General features: G+C 41.5%; 1 protein-coding gene across 4 annotated transcripts in view; it reads right to left on the reverse strand.

Annotated features, from left to right (window-relative positions):
• Nucleotides 1-27,100, reverse strand: part of MAGI2 (membrane associated guanylate kinase, WW and PDZ domain containing 2) — a 1,646,639-nt gene that overhangs the window by 244,457 nt on the left and 1,375,082 nt on the right. For all 4 annotated transcript variants that reach the window (XM_069765141.1, XM_069765140.1, XM_069765143.1 and 1 more), the window contains one exon: nt 19-660. In XM_069765141.1, the coding sequence (XP_069621242.1) occupies nt 19-660 (642 nt within the window). The remainder of the gene's footprint in view (nt 1-18; nt 661-27,100) is intronic.

A 27,100-nucleotide genomic window follows, 5' to 3' on the forward strand; every position in this document is an offset into this window, starting at 1 on the left:
CTGTGTCACTGTACTTACCTCCTCTGTGAATTACCAGTGAGGTTTCATTTCCCACAGGACATTCTTTGAGTAACTCTACTACTTCTAAATGGTTTAAATTCTGTACATTCTGCTGGTTGATCTCCACTATAAGGTCTCCTTCGAATAAACCAGGGCATCCCTGAACGTCTAGTATTTGCTTCACTCTTTGCCCCGTTGGACTGTCTGCTATTGTGAAGCCAAAGCCCTGTGCCCCTTTCACAATGGTTAAGGTCATGAGTTCTGCTTGCGTGGCCCCAGAAGAAGCCATTGATACATTATCATCATGTGCAGGTGGAGGTGGTGGAAATGTATTTTCAAGCTGACTATCTGCTGGGATGGAGTGCAAAGAAGGCATTGGTCGTTCTGCTACATCTGGTACAGATTGAGACGTCCTAGAAATGTATTCCAAATAAGTCTCATAGTTATTTCTTCCATTTACCACTACAGGAGGCCTTTCTATTACTGCCAGAGGTGGAACCAAGCTGCTTGCAGGATCTTCAGGATCATAGGGTAGGGAATATCCTCGACATAGCACCAAGTTTACACTTTGACCAATTGGAACTGACTGGAAGAGTTTGACCACATCTGCATGTGTGTGGCCAAGGACACACACTTCATTAATATACACAATGACATCACCTACAAAGAAAAGACAAATCAATGATAAAATTATATTATATAATAATTACCATTCAAACACAGAATATTAATTAAATACTTAATAAGATGAGGAGCTGAGTACGTGCTCTGTAAATGAGAAGCAATACGCATTCCAGAAAATGTAGAATTTTTTCAGATGACCTCATGGGAAATATTTATTTAAAATCAATAGAATTTTGGAAATAACTTTGAACTAAAAAAAAAAATATGGCCAATACAGGACCAAAAATCATTCATTTTGACATTTGCTCAACCTTACTTTTACGTATTTGCACAAATGTGCAAAAGTGTGAAGTCATCTTCGCTGAAAAACATCAAAACTCTGAAACAATCAAAAGTTTATTTTAAAATAAATTAATGATACAGAGTTGCACCATAAAAAAATCTTACTACATATAGAAGCCTATACATGATAATTAATTCAGTTATTAACCAGAGAGACACCAAAGGTGAACAAAAACAGGAAAGTGCCAACAATAAAAATTAAATGGATTCTTTTGTTTAAAATGTTGTATAAAACATACATGCTCAGAAAGACATTATGTGCTCATATTGTTTACTACAGTAAGGTAATGTCAATTGGCCTGCCGATATGTGATATATAATTTATAGTTGTATTTATCTGCACCATTTATTAAATAAATGCACACATCAACACTGATAAAACAAACGTGCACATGATTGAGTATAAATGTTTGAAATCTAAAGCAGACTTGTCACCAGGTCAAAAGGGACCAGCTATTATATTCCTTTTTTCCTTTATTTTTGCTCCTCCCCTGCTTATTCAGCTTTGTTTTGTTTTTAAATCCACCAGACTGTTCCAGAAAAATAGACCTTTTTAAGTAGTGTTAATTATTATGGTATTCACCAAAAAGGTGATGCTCACAGGGAAATAATGCAAAGCAGCCTAAAGACTAGAGATGAGCAAATCTTTCACGGTTCTGTTAGGTTCGGCGAACGTTCACCGAATGTTTCATCAAACATACCTGAACCCCATTAAATTCAATGGGATGCAAAACCAAAGGCATAGACAACACCTTCATGAGGGGGGCAAAAAAAAGCCGCCCAAATAGCTCATATTAGGCGCAGACACCAGGAAAACAGGCATCAATTGAACCATCAATTGCACTATAAATAAATAGTTTAAAAAAAAATTGAGCTGAGTTCCCCTGTATTTTTGATAAACAGTCACATATAACTGACAGCTGCAGGCTACAACCCTCAGCTGTCAGTGTTAGCTAGGCTGGTTATCAAGAATAGAGGGAAGTCCACATGCTGTTTTTATTATTTATAAATAAATAATTTAAATAAAACCACATGGGGTTTCCTCATTTTTGACAACCAGCCAAGCTAAAGCTGACAGCTGGTGGCTGGTATTCTCAGGCTGGTAAGAGGCTATGGATATTACTCCCCCCAGCCTGTTTAGGGGACAATTCTAAAGATTGTCCCCTGCTAGTACTCATCGCAGCATGCACAGGGGACAGTGATGTGCCCCCCACATCCGATCACTGGCTCGCTCTTGTTACCTGCACCTCAAAAACATTTCTAGAATTCAACCTTTTCTTACTTTCAACGCTGCAAAAACTCTTACTGTTTCTCTTATTCATTCTCGCCTGGACTATTGAAACTCTCTACTAATCGGCCTCCCTCTTACCAAAATCTTCCCTCTGCAATCTGTCCTGAATGCTGCAGCCAACCGTTATTCCGATGCCTCTACCTTGTGCCAGTCATTACAATGGTTACCCATCCACTCCAGAATCCAGTACAAAATTATTACCCTCACACACAAAGCACTCCATGGCTCAGCTCCACCCTACATCTCCTCCCTGGTCTCAGCCTACCACCCTACTCGTGCCCTCCGTTCTGCCGATGACCTGAGGTTAACATCCTCAATAATTAGAACCTCCCACTCCCGTCTCCAAGACTTTTCACGTGCTGTGCCAATTCTTTGGAATGCACTACCCAGGTTAATACTATTAATCCCCAAAGTTTTAAGTGTGCCCTAAAAACGCATTTGTTCAGACTGGCCTACTGCCTCAACGCATTAACCTAACTATTCCTGTGTTGCCCATTCAAAAAACTTAAACCATAATCAGGTTCCTTGCATCATGTTTCTCATACGCTTTATGTATTTAATAGCCCTCTGTGTCTGTAATGTTACATACTTAGGCTGATAACCGGTTCATGCAGCATTACATGAACACCCGATCCTTACACTATGGCTGGTCTGAACAACTAAAGCAATTGTTACCATCCACCTCTCATGTCTCCCCTTTTCCTCATAGATTGTAAGCTTGTGAGCAGGGCCCTCATTCCTCTTGGTATCTGTTTTGATCTGTGTTTATTGTTATGCTGTAATGTCCATTGTCTGTACAAATCCCCTCTATAATGTAAAGTGCTGCGGAATATGTTGGCGCTTTGTAAATAAAAATGTGTTATTATTATGTGAGCTGTTTTCACTTCAGTTCCCGACACCGCAGAACAGTGCAAACAGTACCGCCGATTCCCAGGCACCGCTACATGTCACACTGATGACACACGGATGGAAACACTGACGTTAGAAAGAGCCTTTTGTGAACTCGATCATTTACCGAACTAGACTTTTGTTGATTTTAAGGGAAAAAGCTCAGGAATGCGAACATGAATCCAAATGTGCAACGTTTGTGACGAAATTGAGATAGGCAAACGTTTTCACTCATCTCTTCTAAAGACATGCCCTGAGTGAATCTCGTCACCTATGCTCCTTGATAAGGATTGGAAAACTTATCTGTCATGGTCCAGTCTGGAGTTTATTTTCATCTTCCCTTTTTTTAGACTGGTAATGCGGGGATTAATCTCCTCAGCCTCGTTCTTGAGCTAGCTGGGCTATTTCAGTCCCTCACTGCCTGCCTACCGCTGTTAGTGATAGTTCATACTTTCCAGTTTGAGTACCTGACCTGTATCCTGATTTTGGTGATCCTTGTGTTTCTGACTGCCCGTACCTGTGTATGACTCGATCTGATCTCTGGACTTCGGCTCTTGTTTTCTGTCTCTGATACCTCGCTCCCCTCCTGGTTCTGACTTTGGCTTCTACCCCGACTTTGTCTTACATCTCACGTTTTGGTTACCACATTCCCGGTAGGCTCTGATTCCTTGCGTGTCCCTGACTATTCTCCTGACTGCCCCTGTGTACAGTGCTGATATCTCTGTGTATGACCTTGGCTTGTCTGACTTCTCTCATTAACTGTGACACCTGGGCCTGAGCTCTGTGTTACTTCACTTAGTGTTTAACCTCTCTTCCCTCACCAACTCCCCCTGGTGGAGGTTTCACTACATTATCACTAACCAAACATTTAAACGGGATTTTGCATTTTTTTCCTCTGGTCATGGATCCGCTGCATAACTTGGCGGATCAAGTGTCCAGTTTGACACAGATGGTGCGGGATTTTTCTGAGAGACATCAGTCCCTTGTCACGTCTCATACCCACCTACAGAAAAAACTGACTGAGACTGTTATGACCGTGCAGAGATACACCTCTCATGTTGTTAGTCTACCTAGTGACTCTGTGGATGTTGTTTTGCACTCTCCAGAACCCTCAGTTAAACTTCCAGACACGTTTTCTGACAAAAAAGATAAATTTCACATTTTTAGGGAGAGTTGTAAATTATGGTTTTCTCTTAGACCTCGATCGTCTGGGGATGAGACTCAGGGGGTAGGGATTATTATCTCCCTACTTAGAAAGGGTCCCCAATCCTGGGCTTTCTCTTTGCCTCCCTACTGCCCCTGAATGGAGGTCCGTGGAAAGGTTCTTTGAGGTCCTAGGACTTATTTATAATGAACCGGACCGCATCAGGGTGGCAGAGGACACCATTATGGATCTGGTTCAGGGAAAGCATTCAGCTGAATGGAATAGCTCCGAGTTCCGTCGATGGTCCACTGAGGTATCTTGGGATGACTCACAGTCTACAAAAGCCGAAGTATGAACAAAGCTGTTCTCCACACCAAGTTCCACTTTTAACAGAATCTTTGCAAATGAAGAAAATGGTACCTGAGAGTCTGAGTGACCTCCACGATGATCACCCAGACTCAGCCGCTTGTTAGACGAAGGACAGGAGGGGCAGTCCTTTTTCCAGTGTCCGGGATCTCCACAGAATAAACACAGTTTTCGATCACGCCACCATTTCCTCTTTCTCTTTGAGGTCGGTGGCTCCCACTTTCATAGGTTCAGATGGAAGCAAAACATCAGAGTTAACAGGGAACAACGGAATCCCTCATTGCGTAAGACCTCTTTCCCGTAGCCTCCGATCCATATGGATAGCCTAAGTCAAAGCCTCATCCAAAGAGCTGGGAGCTGGAAGGAGAGCCAGAGCGTCCTTCAAGCAATCCGATAGTCCCTTTCTGAATAGACATCTCAGTGCGGAGTCATCCCTGAACCTGATTGACTCTAAACAGTTGGCTCGCTGTAGATTAGGGACAGTTAGGTTGGAGACTCCCTTAAAAATTTTGGCTATTGACTCTACACCTCTCACAAAGGATGGTCTCCATTTTATTTCTAAAGAATTCACCCTCAGGGTGGGGGCCCTGCACCAGGAGCGTATGACATGCTTTGTTTTGGATAACCTCCCTGCTGACCTGGGGTTGGGGTTTCCCTAGTTGCAACGGCATAACCCAGTTATTGACTGGGGGTCCCGGGATTTTGTTAAATGGGGACCTAGTTGTTATGAAAATTGTCTTGCTACTGTGTCTATGTCATCCGTCAGTCTGGAGGGTATTCCGGAGTACCTGAAGGACTTTGAGGATGTGTTCTCCGAAAAGCAGGCTGAGGTTCTACCACCACACCGCCCATTCGATTGTGCCATTGATTTTGTTCCCGGTGCCAAATTGCCCAAAGCCCGTCTGTACAATCTCTCTGGCCCTAAGCGGGCTGCTATGAAGGAGTAAATATCTGAAAGCCTCCGTAAAGGGCATATATGGCCATCTGTCTCTCCCGTGGCGGCGGGGTTCTTTTTTGTAAAAAAAAAAGATGGTGGTTTATGCCCATGCCTGGATTTTCAAGAAATGAATAAGATCACTGTGAGAAACACTTATCCTCTCCCACTTATACCTGATTTGTACAATCAATTGTCGGGGGCTACGTGGTTTTCTAACTTGGACCTCAGGGGAGCATACAATCTCATCCGTATGTGGGAGGGGGATGAGTGGAAAACTGCATTTCTCACTTCTGAAGGTCTGTTTGAAAATGTGGTCATGCCGTTCCGTTTGACTAATGCACCAGCGGTATTCCAGAATTAGTTTGATGATATACTCATATATTCCTCTGATAGACTAAGTCACATGAGTCATCTTGGGTGCTGTTCTCCAGAGACTCAGGGAGAACTCCCTCTTTGCCAAACTGGAGAAGTGTTCATTTTTCACACAAGAATTGTCCTTTCTAGGGGTCATTTTGTCCACTGAGGGGTTTCGTATGGACCCTAGGAAGGTACAGGCCATTGTGGATTGGGTGCAACCCAGAGATCTCAAGGGTCTTCAGCGATTTTTGGGTTTCGTCAATTACTACAGAAAATTCATCACGGGGTTTTTTCAAGTGGTCAAACCTCTCACTGATCTCACTCAAAAGGGTGCTGATCTCAAAAACTGGTCAGCTCCAGCTGTGGTGGCGTTTTCTTCATTAAAAAACCATTTCATGACTGCCTCTGTACTAATTCAACCTGATTTATCTAAACTATTTATCATAGAGGTGGATGCCTCTGAGGTGGGGTTGGGGGCTGTGTTGTCCCAAGGTGCCATACACATTTCTGTGTATGACCCTGGCTTATCTGACTTCTCTCATTATCTGTGACACCTGTGCCTGAGCTCTGTGTTACTTCGCTTAGTGTTTAACCTCTCTTCCCTCACCATCTCCCCCTGGTGGAGGTTTCACTACATTAGCACTGACTAATAGGCCCCATATCTCTCACACTATATGAAAGATTTAAATAAAATAAAAAAGGGGGGAGCAGAAAGAATAAAATTGAAGCAAAAAAATTGTCTGCGTTATACCTGGTGATATGTTGAATACCCATGATCAATTAAAGCACACATTGTGTTCTATGGACATGTGTATGTGAAATTACAATACTGCAACTGTTAAAACAAAAGTCTCCTCTTTTGACTAGCCTGTATGGCTAGTTTCTGTATATGTATCTACACATACAAAGACAGCGCTGTGCAAAAGTTTTAAGCATGTGTGAAAACAAACGTGGTAATGTTAAATTGCTTTAAAAATAGAAGTGCTAATAATTTGATTTTATTAATTAAAAAAAAAAAAAAATAACAGAAAAAAATCAATTAAATCAATATTTCGTGTGATATTTCTTCAAGGTACACTTGCACATAGGTTTTAATGGAACTTGGCAGGGAGGTTGTTCCAAGCATCTTGGAAAACTAACCACGGTATTTATGTGGATGTAGCCCTGTAAAAATCCTCCTGTCTCTTCCTGTAATTCCTGAAGTACTTAATGCTGAGTTCAGGCCTGTGTGGTGGCTATATAATCACTTTCAGGACTTTGTTCGTCTTTAATGTCACAAGTCATACACAATGACATGACTGAGCACAGCAACAAGACACAAGCTAGTTTTACAAGCACGAAAATATTTTAAAAGCAAACTGAGGTTTCAAGATATACTATTCAAGCACTTTTGAGGAAGCACCAAGAAATGGGCAATGGTCAGGATCGTAGACCGGTGGTTAGCCAAGGACACCTAGTATAGCAGATAAAAGACACATCATGCTTAATTCTCTTTAAAATCGGAAATTGAACAGCAGTGCCATGTGCTCAGGAGTAAAAAAAATAGCGGCATCCAGTCAGACACAGCTACTCAGAAACACTGTTTAGAGAAGTCTGGACAGAAGTGGTCTTCAAGGAAGTCTTGCAGGCAAAAGCTGTAACTTTGACATGAAAAAAAGGCCAAGTGACTCAACTATGCATGAAAACATTGGAACTGGGTCGCAGAAAAATGGCAGTTAATGCCCTGGACCAATACAGCAATGAGTGTCTGCAGGCAACACTGAAGTATGGTGGTGGTTCCTAGTAAATATGGGATTTATTTTAGCAAATGGAGTCAGGATTTGGTCAGGATAAAAGCTGAGAGACACAGGCAGATACTTTTACATCATGCAATACCACCAGGGAGGTATCTGACTAGCTTAAAATTTACTCTGCAGTAGAAAAACAACCACAAACATTCAGTCAATGTGACTAAGAGCTATTATCAGCATAAAGAAGAACAAAGTATTCTTGGAAGTAATGATATGGCCCTCATCTCCCCACCATTGAGTCTGTCTAGGATTACATAAAGAGAGAGCAATTTGCACAAGCCTACATCCACAGATCTCTGATTAGTTCTTTCAAAAACTGTGCAAGTGTGCCTAGAAGAATTTATGCTGTTTTCAAGGCGAAGGGTGGTCACACCAAATATTGGTTTGATTTAGATTTCTTTTTTGATCATTTACTTTCCATTTTAACTGAAAAAAATTACTAGTGCTTCTATTTTTGAATGCAATTATATATAATCTTTAAAATGTATAATTTATATGACTAGGAGGAAAGAAAGGATGAGTCATTGACTGCTTATTCCCCTGCACTATGTCTTTGTCCTGATCATAACAAAAGCACAAGGCACAAATAACAACTGATGTTACTACACTCCCTGACAGAGGTTATGTCACTTATCCATGTTATGCAAATAAAAGCTTATAACCTGACGTTAAATTCATCCATTGGTTATATAAATTATTCTTTTGAAAGCTGAAACCCTCCGAAATGTGGTTTAGGTTAAGAAAATAAGTTGGCATCAATGCAGAAATATTGATCAGTTAATAGACACAGAATGGTCAGATTTTGGCAAGACAAAAGTTTTGTTGCCCACAGAAAGTAATGTGATATTCAAACAAATAATTGACTTAAAATACAAATATATGTTTCATAACAGTGGTGAATGAAGTTGTGGTGCTATTAGAGTCATATTTAATATATTGTGTGATTTCCATGAGCTTGAAGGACTGCATCCATGCGGGTCTACAATGATTCATACAATTTATTAATGAAGTCATCAGGAATAGCAAAGAATGCAGTCTTACATGCCTCCCAGAGTTCATCTAGATTCTTTGGTTTTGCCTTACAAGCTTCCTTTTTCATCCTACCCCAAACATGCTCAATGATGTTCATGTCTGGTGACTGGGCTGGCCAGTCCTTGAGCACCTTGATCTTTTTTGCCTGGAGGAACTTTGTTGTAGAGATGGATGTATGAGATGGAGCACCATCCTGCTGCAGAATTTGACCCATTTTATGATTTGGAATATAAGACGTAGCAAATACTTCTTGATATTTTAGGCTATTTGATATTGTCTTTCACCTTGCAAATGTTTTGCACACCCCCATACTGAATGGAACCCCAGAGCATGATCCTTCCACCACCAAATTTAACTGTTTTCTGTGTGTATTTTGGATCCAGCGGCTGTGGTGTAATTCTACTGAAGATTCATCAGACAAATCCACTTTCTGTCACTTTTCCAGCATCCATCTGTTTAGCAGGCTGTGGGACTTTGCAAATGCCACACGTTTTTTTTATTTGCCTTTTGTTTAGCGCTGGCTTCTGGGCATTGATTCGACCATGGAGGCCATTTTGAGACAGAATCCTACAAACTGTTCTAGCTGACACAGGCCTGTAGGGCCTCTGCTGCAGTGGAACAGGGGTTTGCTTTGGATTTTTTAACCAAAAAACGTTCTTCCTGAGCAGTTGTCTTGCAGGGTCTGCCGGACCTGGGCTTGTCAAACACAACTCCAGTCTCTTCAAAAAATTTTTAAAATTCTTTGCACTTGACGCTGAGATACATTAAAGGTGCCAGCCACCTCTGCAGTGGATCTGGTCTTCAGCCTCTTGATAACCCAGGCTTTGGTCGCAGGGTGGATTTTTGGCATTTTGTCAGAGCTCAAGTTGCAGTTCAAGTGAAGGTCTGGGGTGCTGAGTTTCTTTTTATACCCACACATTAATTAACCGATCATTTACTGAGCACAGGTGAGGATGTAAACTAGGATTAGGTGCATTATATGACTAGGCGACAATACTTTTGTCTTGCCAAAATCTGAACATTCTGTGATCAATATTTCTGCATTGATGCCAATTTATTTTCTTAACCTAAACCACATTTCGGAGGGTTTCAGCTTTCAAAAGAATAATTTATACAACCAATGGATGAATTTAACATCAGGTTATAAGTTTTTATGTACATAACATGGATAAGCGACCTAACTTATGTCAGGGAGTGTAGTTGACTACAGAAATCTTCTGTGTAGGTCCCAGGAACTCAGCTTGTTAGATGAGAAGAAGACAAGTGATTGCCTCTCTGTTGTGCTCCTGCCTGTACAAGTCTGCAATGACATGTATATATACATATATATATTTTTTTTTTTTGCAAAAACACACCTTTTGTCAAGATTTTTAAAAATGGGTGCAAAAACATTGCAGATTTACTGTGATTGCAGCAAACACACCATGGCTGCATTGTGAGAACCGCGGATTAAGAAAAAAAAATAAATTGCTACGCCATACCCCATGATCAACAGGAGATTAACCACTTTGTGTTTTTCAGGATTATTACAGGAATCATTTTACACGACTGCTTCAGGTTTATATAAAAATGCTGCAGATTAGCAACTCATTTCTTGGTTTAATGTTCCTTTAACCTTAGAAAGCTGATTTGTCCCTATAAAACAGAAATAATTCTTACATTTTCTTCGCATTTCCAACAAAACTTCAGCTGTCAATGTCTAGCGGAACTGGTTTGTGGAATCATCAATATTTGCTTAAGGAAAAACACATCAGATTTGCTGTTGCAACTTTCCTTGGAAAATTAAAGTCATAGCTTTCATGATTATGTTGCGGTATTGGCAAAACAGTCTATACCTGCATTTCAAATGTTCTCAAATTACATTAGAGAGAGCCTGTCGTCTGGTTTCTCGCCTGTCAACAAATGGCACCACCTCTATTTGCTCCAGTGCTGCATTCCAAAAACATGTATACTGTCTCCTGACTCTTCATGTGTTGCCCCAAAAATAACATTTGAATTGTTCGCTCGCTATATTTCAGTGAGGACGGTCTGGTCTGATGGGCGCCACTGTTGCAGTGTATGTGCCTCTCTGCTCCTAATTGCTGTCCTCCGGCACTGATTGATGTGGATGACGCATCTTGCACCATCCACAGTGAGGCTTAATCTCACGCCTGCGCAGTAGCATAGCAGAAAGCAGGCTCTCTGAGGCTGGAGCTGGAATAACATTTTTTGAGCACATGTGCAGTGATGTCCTCTGCTGTGCCCTCAGGAGGGCAGGGCAAAGTGCGCCTTTGCAGGTTGGTGACTCTTCTGCACAGGTGCAAAATTTTGTTGCACACAACTCATCATCCATATCTATCAGAGCTGGAGGACAGCGATTAGGAGCAGAGAGGAGTCCCAGATGCCACACCCATCTGACTGAACCATCCTCATTTATATACAGGACATGAGTAATTCAAATGCTATTGTTGGGGGTGTACAGGGGAAGTCAATAATGCATAATGGGAGCAGATAAAGGTGGTGCCAATTGTTGAAAGACTCAAAAACTGACGACAGGTTCTCCTTAAGCATATCCGCTATTAAATAAGTATTCAACATCCTCGGACTGTTATTTCAGATTTTACAAAGGAGGGCAGTTAGACCTATTAAAATATTATTAAAGGGGTTACAACAAACTTACTAAAATTCTTCATGGCAATGTCAAAAACACATATGTTCTCAAGATAAATAGAAGCCTAAAAAAAACCTTCAGAAAAGCATTTTTTTGTAGAATACACAGAATACTTTATTACTGCACTATAAATATCAAATGTGTACACCAATGTCCAATTTAAATAATGCTGGCACTTCCAATATACTATAGAAAACACATGGTCATCCTAGGATTACCATAATGAAGAGATCCAGAGATACTAGTAATTAATTAAGGCTTTAAAAGGAAATTATAAAATGCATAAAATTTGCCCAAGCACCCTAACATAAGGTGGAGGCTGTATGCGGTACATCTGTGCAGTATATCACTAAAAAACTACATATACAAGGTAATATTACCAAGGTGACATATTAGGCTATATATACTTAAGGCTGCCACAACATGCCCAATGAATATCAATAGTAACAGTGTACATATTAAGTCTATACAGCCATATTTACCTGCTAGCACCACAGCGTTCCACCTCACCCCAACTCACGTTTCACACCAGGCTTCTTCTGGGAGCACGCCCCCGGAAGAAGCCTGCTGCGAAACGTGCGTTGGGGTGAGGTGGAACGCTGTGGTGCTAGCAGGTAAATATGGCTGTATAGACTTAATATGTACACTGTTACTATTGATATTCATTGGGCATGTTGTGGCAGCCTTAAGTATATATAGCCTAATATGTCACCTTGGTAATATTACCTTGTATATGTAGTTTTTTAGTGATATACTGCACAGATGTATCGCATACAGCCTCCACCTTATGTTAGGGTGCTTGGGCAAATTTTATGCATTTTATAATTTCCTATTAAAGCCTTAATTAATTAGTAGTATCTCTGGATCTCTTCATTATGGTTATCCTAGGATGACCATGTGTTTTCTATAAATATCAAACACATACATTGAAAAAAGGTAAGAAATTAATTAGGGCAAACCATGGCAATACAAAAATGCTAAAAAAGCTTTAACAAATCTATAAAGCTGTGGGGGACTGACAGGCAAATATACTGTATATCTGATAGTGTACAGAGAGATAAAACATCCAATGTCTTCAATACATTAAATGGAAACCACCATAAATTTGGTAAAGCCGTTTTATCAGTGTGGTATGGGTATGGTTTCTTTTAATAATAATAATTGAATATCTAATGCATAAATATTGCAATACAAATATTCTGTGTATTTGACATATTTTACAAAAAAAAGCATTTTGAAGATTTTTTGTAGGATTATATCTTAAAAGGGGGTTTATGATGCATTCTGCTACAACAAGGAAAACAAATTTATAATATAAACAGCCCAAAAAGAGCAAAAAAAAGAAAAAGGCGTGTGTAGATATTGCTGTTAAGGTACATACTTGCTAAGAGTCCCTCTAGTGTTTAAGGGGAGATTGTCACTATTGCACAGACATGAGCATCTTATTTATCTCTAGTCATGAGAAAATTCCTTAAACATTTTTTTTTTTTACTAAGAAACAATGCAATAAAAGAAACAGCTATATTTCTAATTAAACACTTAATATAAATAAAACTATAAATACTGCAATAAATATTTCTTCATCTTGAAGGTCGACAGCAGCTGATAAAACCACTTCTTGCACTCAAAAAAGCAACTAAAACTAACAGAATAGAAAATATGACATTGATAAAATACATTTTATATTTCAGCTGTAGCGAATTGTATCAAAGCTTTTAAGATTCCAGGTCTATGTCAAAGACAGGGTCATATTCCAAAAATTATCATACAGCAAGCTTATTATAAAAATGATTCATTAATTACCATATTTTACATAAAATGATAATATCAATAGAAATGTCATTCTGACATATCATGCTGACTCAAGTTAGAAAACGTTAAAACTATGGTCATGTATGAGTTCATTTTTAATTAGCCAGTAACAAAAAAAAATAAAAAAATGATAGTCACTCACCTCTGCTCAGGAGACGGCAGAGTATAAAGATCCGCATATTTTCTAGCGGTAAAGCACGGCTAATTGAGTACAATGTAGTGCACACATTTCCACATCAATGGGCACGCTACTTATCTCAATATGTTCTCACATTGTGAATGTCAAAGAAAACCAAGAGAAGAAACTGTCATTATGAAGCTCATTCAAGCTCTTAATCAACCCAAATTATTTTCTCCATCACAGCATTACACACGTCTGTACAATTCACAGCTCGGCATACGCGAGCCGCGGTGACAATGTAACAGAAACAAGAATAGCTCAATGCAAACATAAAACAATGACAAAGTGACAAAGGGAAAAGGTACACAGAGAACCAAGCAAAGATAGAAATATCCTTTAGCGCATCTTACAATTTCGGGTCCACGCCAGTAGCTCCCTTGCCAAGGCCCCGTCTCCAAATAACTGAAGACAACATCTTATATGCACCGACACGTCGTCAGAGCAACTACAGTCTGACGAGGTGATGCAGCTAACCGTGATTAGTGGAGATGGTACAGTTAGTAGCGTGATGCTTCCAAACACATTTCAAAGCTTTGAATACTGATGGAGACGATTATGCTTTTTTCTTTCTTTTCTGTAGCAACAAAGTAACTGCAGTGCATGAAGCAGAACAGAAGTGACACGCTTCACATTTATCATCTCTAAAAATGTGCACTCATGAAAATGTTTTTGCATATAGTTCAATTGCTGCCAGTAGTTGTTATTTTTAAAATGTTTATTTTACTCCTCTTTAACACATCAAGTGCTAAAAAACTAAGTAATATAGCAGTCTCCAGCAGGAATGTGCAATTACTGGCACACTCCCCCATGCATTGGATTTTATTGTATTTTATTATTCTCCTGCATGTGACAAGCTGTGCTATCACTGGTGTACCGCCATTAGTGGCAGACTGCGCGACGGCTATGCAGCAGGCCCTGGAAACTTCACCCCCGCCTGGTGTCGCACTTTCAACTGTTTTGGCATCCTGGGGTATCATACTATGTGAGTGGGAGATAATGTACAGATGTGCTCAAAAGTTGACATACCCGGGCAGAATTTTTGCTTTCTTGGCCTTTTTTCAGAGAATATGAATGATAAACACCAAAACTTTTATCCATTCATGGTTAGTGGTTGAGTGAAGCCATTTATTGTGAAACTACTGTTTTTTTTTCTCTTTTTAAATCATAATGACAACCCAAAACATCCAAATGATCCTGATCAAAAGTTCACATACACTGATGATTTTGGCCTGATACACAGAAGTTGACACAAATAGGTTTGAATGGCTACTAAAGCTAACATCCTCACCTGTGACCTGTTTGCTTGTAATCAGTGTGTGTGCGCATAAAAGCTGAGAGAGTTTCTGGGATCCAGACAGACTCTTGCATCTTTCATCCAGCCACTGATGTTTCTGGATTGTGGATCATGGGAAAAGCAAAAGAATTGTCAACGGATCTATGAGAAAAGGTAGCTGAACTGTATAAAACCTGAAAGGGATACAAAAAAAGATATCCAAGGAATTGATAATGCCAGTCAGCAGCATTCAAACTGTGATTAACAAATGGAAAATCAGTGGCTCTGTAAAAAACAAAACCACGGTCAGGTAGACCAACAAAAATGTCGTTCACAACTGCCAGGAAAAATGTTCAGGATGCAAAGAAAACAAAACCCACAAGTAACACCAGCTGAAATACAGCACTCTCTGAAAACTAGCGATGTGGCTGTTTCAAGATGTACAATAAGGAGGCACTTGAAGAAAAATGGGCGAATGGTCGAGTTGTCAGAAGAAACCCATTGCTGCACAAATGCCACAAAGTATCTCACCTAGAACATGCAAAACAGCACAGAGACAAGCCTCAAAACCTCTGGAACAAGGTAATTTGGAGTGATGAGACCAAAATTGAACTTTTTGGCCACAGCCATAAACTTTAGATTTGGAGAGAGGTCAACAAGGCCTATGATGAAAGGAACACCATTCCTTTAAAGCACAGAGGTGGATCGCTGATGTTTTGGGGATGTGTGAGATATAAAGGCACAGGAAACTTGGTCAAAGTTGAAGGAAAGATGAATGCAGCACATTATGGTCAAATACTGGAGGCAAATTTGCACTCATCAGCCCGGAAGCTGCACATGGGACCTACTTGGACGTTCCAACATGACAATGATCCAAAACACAAGGGCAAGTTGACTTGTCACTGGCTACAATATTAGTCAAGGTTCTGGATTGGCCATCTCAGTCTCCAAGACCTCAATATCATTGAGCCACTCTTGGAAGATCTCAAGCATGCAGTTCATGCTAGATAGCCCAGGAATTTACAGGAACTGTAGGTTTGTTGCCAAGAAGAGTGGGCAGCTTTACCATCTGAGAAAATAAAGAACCTTATCCACAACCACCACAAAGGACTTCAAGCTGTTATTGATGTTAGAAGGGGTAATACATGGTATTAAAAAAAATGGGGTATGTGAACTTTTGATCAGGGTCATTTGGATGTTTTGGGTTGTCAATATGATTTAAAAAGAGAAAACACAGAAGTTTGACAATAAATGGCTTTACCCAACCACTAACCATGAGTGGAGAAAAAGTTTTGGTGTTATCATTCATATTCTCAGAAAAAAGGACAAGAATGCAAAAATTCTGATGGGGAATGTAACCTTTTGAGCACACCTATAAGGTCATCAAGCTGTGCATATGGAGGGTATTGTGTAGGAATTGACAGGGAGATATCATGTTTGGGGTAGTAACTTTTGTTGGTGTCATACTTAATGGAGGCCATGAAATTAGTATCTAATGCAATGGACTGTTTCAGGGGCTTCAATAGGAGGAAAATTACTTTGTAATGGCTGCAAAGATATGAGATATGCTGTTCTGTGACCCGGTCAAATATTAATTTTTTCTTTGTGGAGGGGCCCAATTAGGACTACTGCTATTGGGCCCCATGATTTCTATGTACACCTATGTGTGCTAAAGATGCAGAATAACTGATCCGGTAATGCTAATCCGGTAATCAGATGCTGTGTTTGGCGTCACTATTGCTTGCACTGATAGGTGGGCAGTGTCTTTTTACAAGCTCTTTGCTATGCATGCACTGATTTGTCTTGAAAATGTTGTAGCTGATCTGACTCCATCTACAGGGTGGGCTATTTATATGGATGCACATTTTATAAGTGGTCATAAACTTGTAAATAACTCATGAAACAATAAAGTTATGTTAAAACCAATTGTTATGTTAAAACACTATTGTTTTTCTTGTGAAATTCTCAATAAGTTTGATGTGTCACCATTTTATTTGGGTGTATCCATATCAATGGCCCACCCTGTAGTATGTGATTATCAAGAATATGAAAGTAGAAACTGTTGTGAATTCTGTGGCAGAGCTCCCTCCTGTGGTCACAAGTGGTACTTCGGCTGATTCTCTCTGTGAGCTTCCGTTGGTGGAGGAAAGTGGTACTGCGGCTTCTGAGTTTCCTTCCTCAGATGATGTGGTGAAGTCGTTAGGTGCTGCTCTATTTAACTCCACCTAGTGCTTTGATCCTGGCCTCCAGTCAATGTTCTAGTATTGGACCTGTTTCTTCCTGGATCGTTCCTGTGGCCTGCTGCTCTGCATAGCTAAGTTTTGCTTTGCTATTTTGTTTGCTGTTTTTTTCTGTCCAGCTTGTCTATTTGTTTTTTCCTGCTTGCTGGAAGCTCTGGGACGCAGAGGGTGTACCTCCGTGCCGTTAGTTCGGTACGGAGGGTCTTTTTGCCCCCTTTGCGTGGTTTTTGTAGGGTTTTGTGTTGACCGCAAAGTTACCTTTCCTATCCTCGCTCTGTTCAGAAAGTCGGGCCTCACTTTGCTAAATCTATTTAATCTCTACGTTTGTTTTTTCATCTTAACTCACAGTCATTATATGTGGGGGCTGCCTTTTCCTTTGGGGTATTTCTCTGAGGCAAGGTAGGCTTATTTTCTATCTTCAGGCTAGCTAGTTTCTCAGGCTGTGCCGAGTTGCATAGGGAGCGTTAGGCGCAATCCACGGCTGCCTCTAGTGTGGTTGGAGAGGATTAGGGATTGCGGTCAGCAGAGTTCCCACGTCTCAGAGCTCGTTCTATGTTTTTGGGTTATTGTCAGGTCACTGTATGTGCTCTGATCTCTATTTCCATTGTGGTACTGAATTACCTTATCATAACAAGAAACTATGAAATGAACATTATAATGGAAGATGGCAGTCAATGGCTAAATGATAAAGATAACTAGCTGCTCATGAATAAAAATGTGCCCACACAATTTGGTTTTAAAATTGTGCAGCCATTGGCAAGGAGTAGAAGGAGTTTTAGATGCAGCAGTCCAACTGGCTTTGTAGTCTCATCCTAATCCCTTAGGACAGATTCAAACATCTATGTTTCATGGCCCAAGGAACGACAGTGATGCACGGACTGGCCACAGGTCCCCTGATCAAACTCGCTAGCCTTATATATTGCTATGAGGCTGTTGAGTTTGGGACAGAAGACCTACCAGTACATGCATCGCATCTCGTACCACCAAATGAAGATGTGTAAATTCAGCTTACAGACAACTCTTTTGGACTTAAATACCTAGCATTTTCTTTAAAATATCTTACAGCTCTGCAATCCCAAAAGCCATAACTCCTATTTTTCCATTGTCATACCTGTATGAGCCTAATCGGTTTTTATACTAGACAGACTTGGAAATCATTGTTAGATCCAACAAAACATTAGAAATAGAGTTGTGTATGAATTTAACAGTCAGTAGAAATCTTTGACAACAGCTTTTAAGTAGACAGATCCCGGAGGGGATTGTACCCTTCCAAGACATGATTACAGGATGCTGATGGGTTGCCATGGCACCACACAGCCTGGTGAAGGCCGCAGTTGTCGCCATTTTGGTCACATGCTAAGCTTCATAGCTTGGTTTAAGTCTCCGATGAGAAGGAAAAAGAAAACCATTATATTTTTCTTTAACCCCTTCATGCGACATGACAGATATATCCATTATGGAGTGGGTCAAGGTATTTGGAGTGGGCTTTCAGGTGGAGCCCACTCCACATGTGTCAGATGCCGGCTAAACTAAATAGCAGGCATCCATGTAAAACGGCTAGGGATAAAGTTGTATGCCACCCGCTGCTAACCATTTAGATGCCCTAGTTACTTTGGCAGCATGCTAAAGGCCACAGTCGCTGCTGTCTTGATACTTTTTGATGCTTAGCCATACATTGAGCATCACAAGAAACTAAGATTTACATAATATACTGCAATACCACGGTATTGTAACATGCATAGTAAGTGGTTTATATGTTCAAGTACCCTGAGTGGGCTAAAAATAAGAAAAAAAGAAAAAAAATTCTCACCATTTCATCCCAATTTTATTTTTGTTCCCTGTTTTTCAGGACAATATAGGGTAAACTTAATGGTGTCATTCAAAACTACAACTCCACAATGTCCTTATATGTTTGAAAAAAAATCTAAGTGTTGTATTTTCCAGAAAGTAGTACAATGATAAAAATCAAACAAGATATGGATCTCAGAAAACGGTGACACAAACTAACATTTTTTGTTTTTATATGAGGTTATAATTTTTCTTCCATTTTTTAATTTAAAAAAATCATTTTTTTCAGACTATAAGACATTTCTAACAAGAAAAACTCTTGTTAAAAGTGTGTGCATCTTACAATCCAGAAGAAGCTTCCTGTGATGGAAGAGAAGGCCGACACCGCGTCCTTCCCGATCAGAGACAGCTGCTTCCTCACCTCGCCTCCTGCTCTGCACTATTCTGATTGGTGCAGAGTATTAGAGGAAGCTTACCAACCGGAACGGAGGCTGCAGGAGCTGAGCAGCTGACAGGCCTTCAAGGTCATATGACTTGAAAGGTGTTTGACTTGTAAAGTGGCTTGCAAAAGTATTCACTACCACTGGCTTTTTACCTATTTTGTTATGTTACAACCTTTGTTTACATTTTTTAATCCAATTTGTGCGTGATGCATCAGCACTAAATAGTCTATGTTGCTGAAGTGAAGTGAGAAAAAGCATAAATTTAATTTATGGGATCGAATAACTAAAAACTAGCATCTGCATATGTATTCACTCCTTTTGCGATGAAGACCCTAAAAATTCTGGTACAAGCAATTACCTTCATAAGTCAAATACGTAGATTAAACAGAGGTGAACTTTCTTTCACTAAGTGTCACATGGTCTGTCAGTATATACACACATTTTCTGAAACGCCAAATAGGCTGCAACACCATTAAGCAAGAGGCAACACTAACCAAACAACACCATGAAGACCAAGGAGATCTCCAAACAAGACAGGGACAAAGTTGTTGAGGAGTACAAGTCAGGGTTGGGTTATAAAAAAAATCCCAATCTCTGATGATCCCCCCGGAGCACCATTAAATCTGTTATCATGAAATCAAAAGAACTTGACACCACAGCAAAACTGCCCAGAGAGGACCACCCACCAAAACTTTTAGCCTGGGCAAGAAGGGCATTAATCAGAGAGACAGCATAGAAACCAAAAGGTAACCTGTTGTGAATTCTGTGGCTGAATTCACTCCTGTGGTCACAAGTGGTACTGCAGCTTCTGAGCTTCCTCCCTCAGGTGTTCTGGTGAGCTCGTTGGCTGCTTTGTTATTTAACTCCACCTGATTCTGTCTTCCTTGCTTCTTGTCTATGTTCCAGTGTTGGATCTGAGCTTCTGGATCTTTCCTGTGGCCTGCTGCTCTGCTTAGATAAGTGCTTCTTTGCTTTTGTTGCAACTTTTTCTGTCCAGCTTGTCATTTCGTTTTGCTGGAAGCTCTGAGACACAAAGGGTGTACCGCCGTGCCGTTAGTTCGGCACGGTGGGTCTTTTTGCCCCCTTTGCGTGGTTTTTTGCTTTAGGGTTTTTTGTAGACTGCAAAGTTCTTTTTGCTATCCTCGCTCTATCTAGAATATCGGGCCTCACTTTGCTGAATCTATTTCATCCCTACGTTTGTCTTTTCATCTTGCTAACAGTCATTATATGTGGGGGGCTGCCTTTTCCTTTGGGGTATTTCTCTGAGGCAAGGTAGGCTTGTTTTTCTATCTTCAGGCTAGTCAGCTCCTCAGGCTGTGCCGAGTTGCATAGGTAGTGTCAGGCGCAATCCACAGCTGCCTTTAGTTGTGTTTAGGTTAGGTTCAGGTATTGCGGTCTACAGAGATTCCACGTCTCAGAGCTCGTTCTATTGTTTTTGGGTTATTGTCAGATCACTGTATGTGCTCTGATTGCTGGCACACTGTGTCACTGGATTGCCTACATAACAGTACAAGGAGCCAACCTAATGATTCTCAATAGAGGGAAAAAAGAAGTTCTGACACCTTTTTTTTTTCTCAGCTCTGTGTTCAGTCTTTTTTTTCCCCTAGACATTTGGGTGTTTCAGGACACAGGTGTGGACATGGATATTCAGGGTCTGTGCTCTTCAATGGATAATCTCGTTACACATGTACAAAGGATTCAAGATACTATTGATCAGAAATCTATGTTAGAACCAAGAATTCCTATTCCTGATTTGTTTTTTGGTGATAGAACTAAGTTTCTTAATTTCAAAAATAATTGTAAGCTATTTCTGGCCTTGAAACCTCATTCTTCTGGTAATCCTATTCAACAGGTTTTGATTATTATTTCTTTTTTGCGCGGCGACCCTCAGGACTGGGCTTTTTCTCTTGCGCCAGGAGACCCTGCATTGAGTAATGTCAATGCGTTTTTCCTGGCGCTCGGATTACTTTACGATGAGCCTAATTCAGTGGATCAGGCTGAGAAAAATTTGCTGGCTTTGTGCCAGGGTCAGGATGATATAGAAGTATATTGTCAGAAATTTAGGAAGTGGTCAGTACTCACGCTGTGGAATGAATCTGCGCTGGCAGCTTTGTTCAGAAAGGGTCTCTCTGAGGCTCTTAAGGATGTCATGGTGGGTTTTCCTATGCCTGCTGGTTTGAATGAGTCTATGTCTTTGGCCATTCAGATCGGTCGACGCTTGCGCGAGCGTAAATCTGCGCACCATTTGGCGGTATTGTCTAAGATTAAACCTGAGCCTATGCAGTGCGATAGGACTATGACCAGAGTTGAACGGCAAGAACACAGACGTCTGAATGGTCTGTGTTTCTACTGTGGTGATTCCACTCATGCTATTTCTGATTGTCCTAAGCGCACTAAGCGGTTCGATAGGTCTGCCGTCATTGGTACTGTACAATCCAAATTCCTTCTGTCCATTACCTTGATATGCTCTTTGTCATCGTATTCTGTCATGGCGTTTGTGGATTCAGGCGCTGCCCTGAATCTGATGGATTTGGATTATGCTAAACGTTGTGGGTTTTTCTTGGAGCCTTTGCGGTGTCCTATTCCGTTGAGAGGAATTGATGCTACACCTTTGGCCAAGAATAAACCTCAGTACTGGACCAAGCTGACCATGTGCATGGCTCCTGCACATCAGGAAGTTATTCGCTTTCTGGTGCTACATAATCTGCATGATGTGGTCATGTTGGGGTTGCCATGGCTGCAAACCCATAATCCAGTATTGGATTGGAACTCTATGTCGGTATCCAGCTGGGGTTGTCAGGGGGTACATGGTGATGTTCCATTTTTGTCTATTTCGTCATCCACTCCTTCTGAGGTCCCAGAGTTCTTGTCTGATTATCAGGATGTATTTGAAGAGCCCAAGTCCGATGCCCTACCTCCGCATAGGGATTGTGATTGTGCTATCAATTTGATTCCTGGTAGTAAATTCCCTAAAGGTCGATCATTTAATTTATCTGTGCCTGAACACGCCGCTATGCGCAGTTATGTGAAGGAATCCCTGGAGAAGGGACATATTCGCCCATCGTCATCACCACTGGGAGCAGGGTTCTTTTTTGTAGCCAAGAAGGATGGTTCGCTGAGACCGTGTATTGATTACCGCCTTCTTAATAAGATCACTGTTAAATTTCAGTATCCCTTGCCATTGTTATCTGACTTGTTTGCTCGGATTAAGGGGGCTAGTTGGTTCACTAAGATAGATCTTCGTGGTGCGTATAATCTGGTGAGAATCAGGCAAGGAGATGAATGGAAAACTGCATTTAATACGCCCGAGGGTCATTTTGAGTATCTAGTGATGCCGTTCGGACTTGCCAATGCTCCATCTGTGTTTCAGTCTTTTATGCATGACATCTTCCGTGAGTATCTGGATAAATTCCTGATTGTTTACTTGGATGACATTTTGATCTTCTCAAATGATTGGGACTCTCATGTGAAGCAGGTCAGAATGGTTTTCCAGGTCCTGCGTGCTAATTCTTTGTTTGTGAAGGGATCAAAGTGTCACTTCGGTGTGCAGAAAGTTTCATTTTTGAGGTTCATCTTTTCCCCTTCTACTATCGAGATGGATCCGGTTAAAGTCCAAGCCATCCAGGATTGGACTCAGCCGACATCTCTGAAAAGTCTGCAAAAATTCCTGGGCTTTGCTAATTTTTATCGTCGCTTCATCTGTAATTTTTCTAGCATTGCCAAACCATTGACCGATTTGACCAAGAAGGGTGCTGATTTGGTTAATTGGTCTTCTGCTGCTGTGGAAGCTTTTCAGGAGTTGAAGCATCGTTTTTGTTCTGCCCCTGTGTTGTGTCAACCAGATGTTTCTCTTCCGTTCCAGGTCGAGGTTGATGCTTCTGAGATTGGAGCAGGGGCGGTTTTGTCACAGAGAGGTTCTGGTTGCTCAGTGTTGAAACCATGTGATTTCTTTTCCAGGAAGTTTTCGGCTGCTGAGCGTAATTATGATGTGGGCAACCGAGAGTTTCTGGCCATGAAGTGGGCATTCGAGGAATGGCGTCATTGGCTTGAAGGAGCTAAGCATCGCGTAGTGGTATTGACTGATCATAAGAACCTTACTTATCTCGAGTCTGCCAAGCGCTTGAATCCTAGACAGGCCCGTTGGTCGTTATTTTTTGCCCGCTTCGATTTTGTGATTTCGTACCTTCCGGGCTCTAAAAATGTGAAGGCGGATGCTCTGTCTAGGAGTTTTGTGCCCGACTCTCCGGGTTCATCTGAGCCGGCGAGTATCCTCAAGGAAGGAGTCATTGTGTCTGCCATCTCCCCTGATTTGCGGCGAGTGTTGCAAAAATTTCAGGCGAATAAACCTGATTGTTGTCCGGCGGAGAAACTGTTCGTTCCTGATAGGTGGACTAGTAAAGCTATCTCTGAACTTCATTGTTCGGTGTTGGCTGGTCATCCTGGAATCTTTGGTACCAGAGAGTTAGTGGCTAGATCCTTCTGGTGGCCATCTCTGTCACGGGATGTACGTACTTTTGTGCAGTCCTGTGGGATTTGTGCTAGGGCTAAGCCCTGCTGTTCACGTGCCAGTGGGTTGCTTTTGCCCTTGCCGGTCCCAAAGAGGCCTTGGACACATATTTCGATGGATTTCATTTCTGACCTTCCCGTTTCTCAAAAGATGTCAGTCATTTGGGTGGTCTGTGATCGCTTTTCTAAAATGGTCCATCTGGTGCCCTTGGTTAAATTGCCTTCCTCCTCTGATTTGGTGCCTTTGTTCTTCCAGCATGTGGTTTGTTTGCATGGCATTCCTGAGAATATTGTTTCTGACAGAGGTTCCCAGTTTGTTTCAAGGTTTTGGCGAGCCTTTTGTGGTAGGATGGGCATTGACCTATCTTTTTCCTCGGCTTTCCATCCTCAGACTAATGGCCAGACCGAACGAACCAATCAGACCTTGGAAACATATCTGAGATGTTTTGTTTCTGCAGACCAGGATGATTGGGTGTCCTTTTTGCCGTTGGCTGAGTTCGCCCTTAATAATCGGGCCAGCTCGGCTACCTTGGTCTCTCCATTTTTCTGCAATTCTGGGTTCCATCCTCGTTTCTCTTCAGGACAGGTTGAGTCTTCGGACTGTCCTGGTGTGGATTCTGTGGTGGACAGGTTGCAGCAGATCTGGACTCAGGTAGTGGACAATTTGACCTTGTCCCAGGAGAAGGCTCAACTTTTCGCTAATCGCAGACGCCGTGTGGGTCCCCGACTTCGTGTTGGGGATCTGGTTTGGTTATCTTCTCGTCATATTCCTATGAAGGTTTCCTCTCCTAAATTTAAACCTCGTTTTATTGGTCCGTATAGGATTTCTGAGATTCTCAATCCTGTGTCTTTTCGTCTGACCCTCCCAGACTCCTTTTCCATACATAATGTATTCCATAGGTCGTTGTTGCGGAGATACGTGGCACCTATGGTTCCATCTGTTGAGCCTCCTGCCCCGGTTTTGGTGGAGGGGGAATTGGAGTATATTGTGGAGAAAATTTTGGATTCTCGTGTTTCTAGACGGAAACTCCAGTATCTGGTTAAATGGAAGGGTTATGCTCAGGAAGATAATTCCTGGGTTTTTGCCTCTGATGTCCATGCTCCAGATCTTGTTCGTGCCTTTCATGTGGCTCATCCTGGTCGGCCTGGGGGCTCTGGTGAGGGTTCGGTGACCCCTCCTCAAGGGGGGGGTACTGTTGTGAATTCTGTGGCTGAATTCACTCCTGTGGTCACAAGTGGTACTGCAGCTTCTGAGCTTCCTCCCTCAGGTGTTCTGGTGAGCTCGTTGGCTGCTTTGTTATTTAACTCCACCTGATTCTGTCTTCCTTGCTCCTTGTCTATATTCCAGTGTTGGATCTGAGCTTCTGGATCTTTCCTGTGGCCTGCTGCTCTGCTTAGATAAATGCTTCTTTGCTTTTGTTGCAACTTTTTCTGTCCAGCTTGTCATTTCGTTTTGCTGGAAGCTCTGAGACGCAAAGGGTGTACCGCCATGCCGTTAGTTCGGCACGGTGGGTCTTTTTGCCCCTTTTGCGTGGTTTTTTGCTTTAGGGTTTTTTGTAGACTGCAAAGTTCTCTTTGCTATCCTCGCTCTATCTAGAATATCGGGCCTCACTTTGCTGAATCTATTTCATCCCTACGTTTGTCTTTTCATCTTGCTAACAGTCATTATATGTGGGGGGCTGCTTTTTCCTTTGGGGTATTTCTCTGAGGCAAGGTAGGCTTGTTTTTCTATCTTCAGGTTAGTCAGCTCCTCAGGCTGTGCCGAGTTGCATAGGTAGTGTCAGGCGCAATCCACAGCTGCCTTTAGTTGTGTTTAGGTTAGGTTCAGGTATTGCGGTCTACAGAGATTCCACGTCTCAGAGCTCGTTCTATTGTTTTTGGGTTATTGTCAGATCACTGTATGTGCTCTGATTGCTGGCACACTGTGTCACTGGATTGCCTACATAACAGTAACACTGAACTAGCTTCAGAATTCCCAAGCAGAGACTGGAGTATCTGTCCACACTACCACAATAAACCATACATTCCATAGAGGTGGCCTTTATGGAAGAGTCGGCACCATGCAGTGCGAATGTCCTTCAGCAGCAGAGAGAGGAAAAATGGTCAGAGTCAAGGGAAAGATAGATGTTGCGAAATACAAGGATATTCTTGAGCACAATCTTTTACAACCTGTCAGTGATTTGAACCTGGGACAGAAGAGATTCACCTTCCAACAAGAGAATGACCCAAAGCATAGTGCTAATGCAACACTTGAGTGGTTTAAAGGGAACCTGTCAGCAGGTTTGTACACAGTAAGATGTAGACAATGTAAGGTTGGTGCCGTTATACTGATTAAGATCATACCTTGGTTGATTGATTAAATCCATCTTGTGGTTGTTGTTTAATCTTTATTTTCAGTTTTGAGTTAATGATATGCTCGTGCTTTGGGGTACGGCTGAGGAGGAGGGGTCTTCATGTGGTGTTCTGCTTACGTATATAATCAGTGTAGCATCTGACAGATCACTGATCCCTCACTGACCTGCCCTCTATTTTACATAATAAATATATATATATATATATCTGGAAAAAAAATCCCCTTCTGCAGGTAGGCGCCAGTGGTGGCACCGGCGCTGCATCATGATTGCATATGTCATGTGTATGTAATCCTTTCCTTTAATGTTAATCATAAATTTAAAAAAAAATCAGTTTGAAAATGGCGCCAGTGTCACGGATGTGTCAGGTGTGACAGACAGTCATCCTGAATCTGGTGGTAGAAGGTCATTGCGATTAGCTCTACAAACACCTTCACAATTTTTGCATCTGTTATGCAGTGATATCCATCTCCCTCTAGGACCCAACAGTTACCTCCACCTTCTGCTGCTAATTAACACATTCTCTTCAGCAGGGTGTTGCTGTTAGCTCAATTTCCTTCTGTCTGGTGATATTTCGGTGGTCTTAAGCTTAGTGTATCCCCTCGATTGTCAACCCTCTCTGTCTTTACTTGTAGTGGGAGCTGACTAGCGCTCACCCCATCCCCTCCCTATCCAGGGCCTATCACTAGGATCAGGCAGAGAGAGAGGTTCCTGCTGGACAATAGGTGCAGAACCTATTTAAGGACATTTAGGGCAGAAAGTGTTGTTAATGATATGCTTGTGCAGATCTAATTCAAAACTGAAAATAAAGATTAAACAACAACCACAAGACGGATTTCATCAACCAAGGTATTATTTTAATCAGTATAACAACGCCGACCCCTGACGCTGTCTGTAGGTTACTGTGCACAAACCTGTTGACAGGGGAAATGTGCAAATGTTTTGGCCTAGTCAAAGTCCAGACCTTAATCCACTTGACAATCTGTTGTCAGACTTCAAGATTGCTGTTCACCAAAGGAAACCATGTAACTTGAAGGAGCTGGAGCAGTTTTGCCTTGAGGAATGGACAAAAATCAAAGACATGG

The sequence above is a fragment of the Ranitomeya imitator genome, chromosome 4 (assembly GCF_032444005.1).
Source record: "Ranitomeya imitator isolate aRanImi1 chromosome 4, aRanImi1.pri, whole genome shotgun sequence".
Lineage (NCBI taxonomy): Eukaryota > Metazoa > Chordata > Amphibia > Anura > Dendrobatidae > Ranitomeya > Ranitomeya imitator.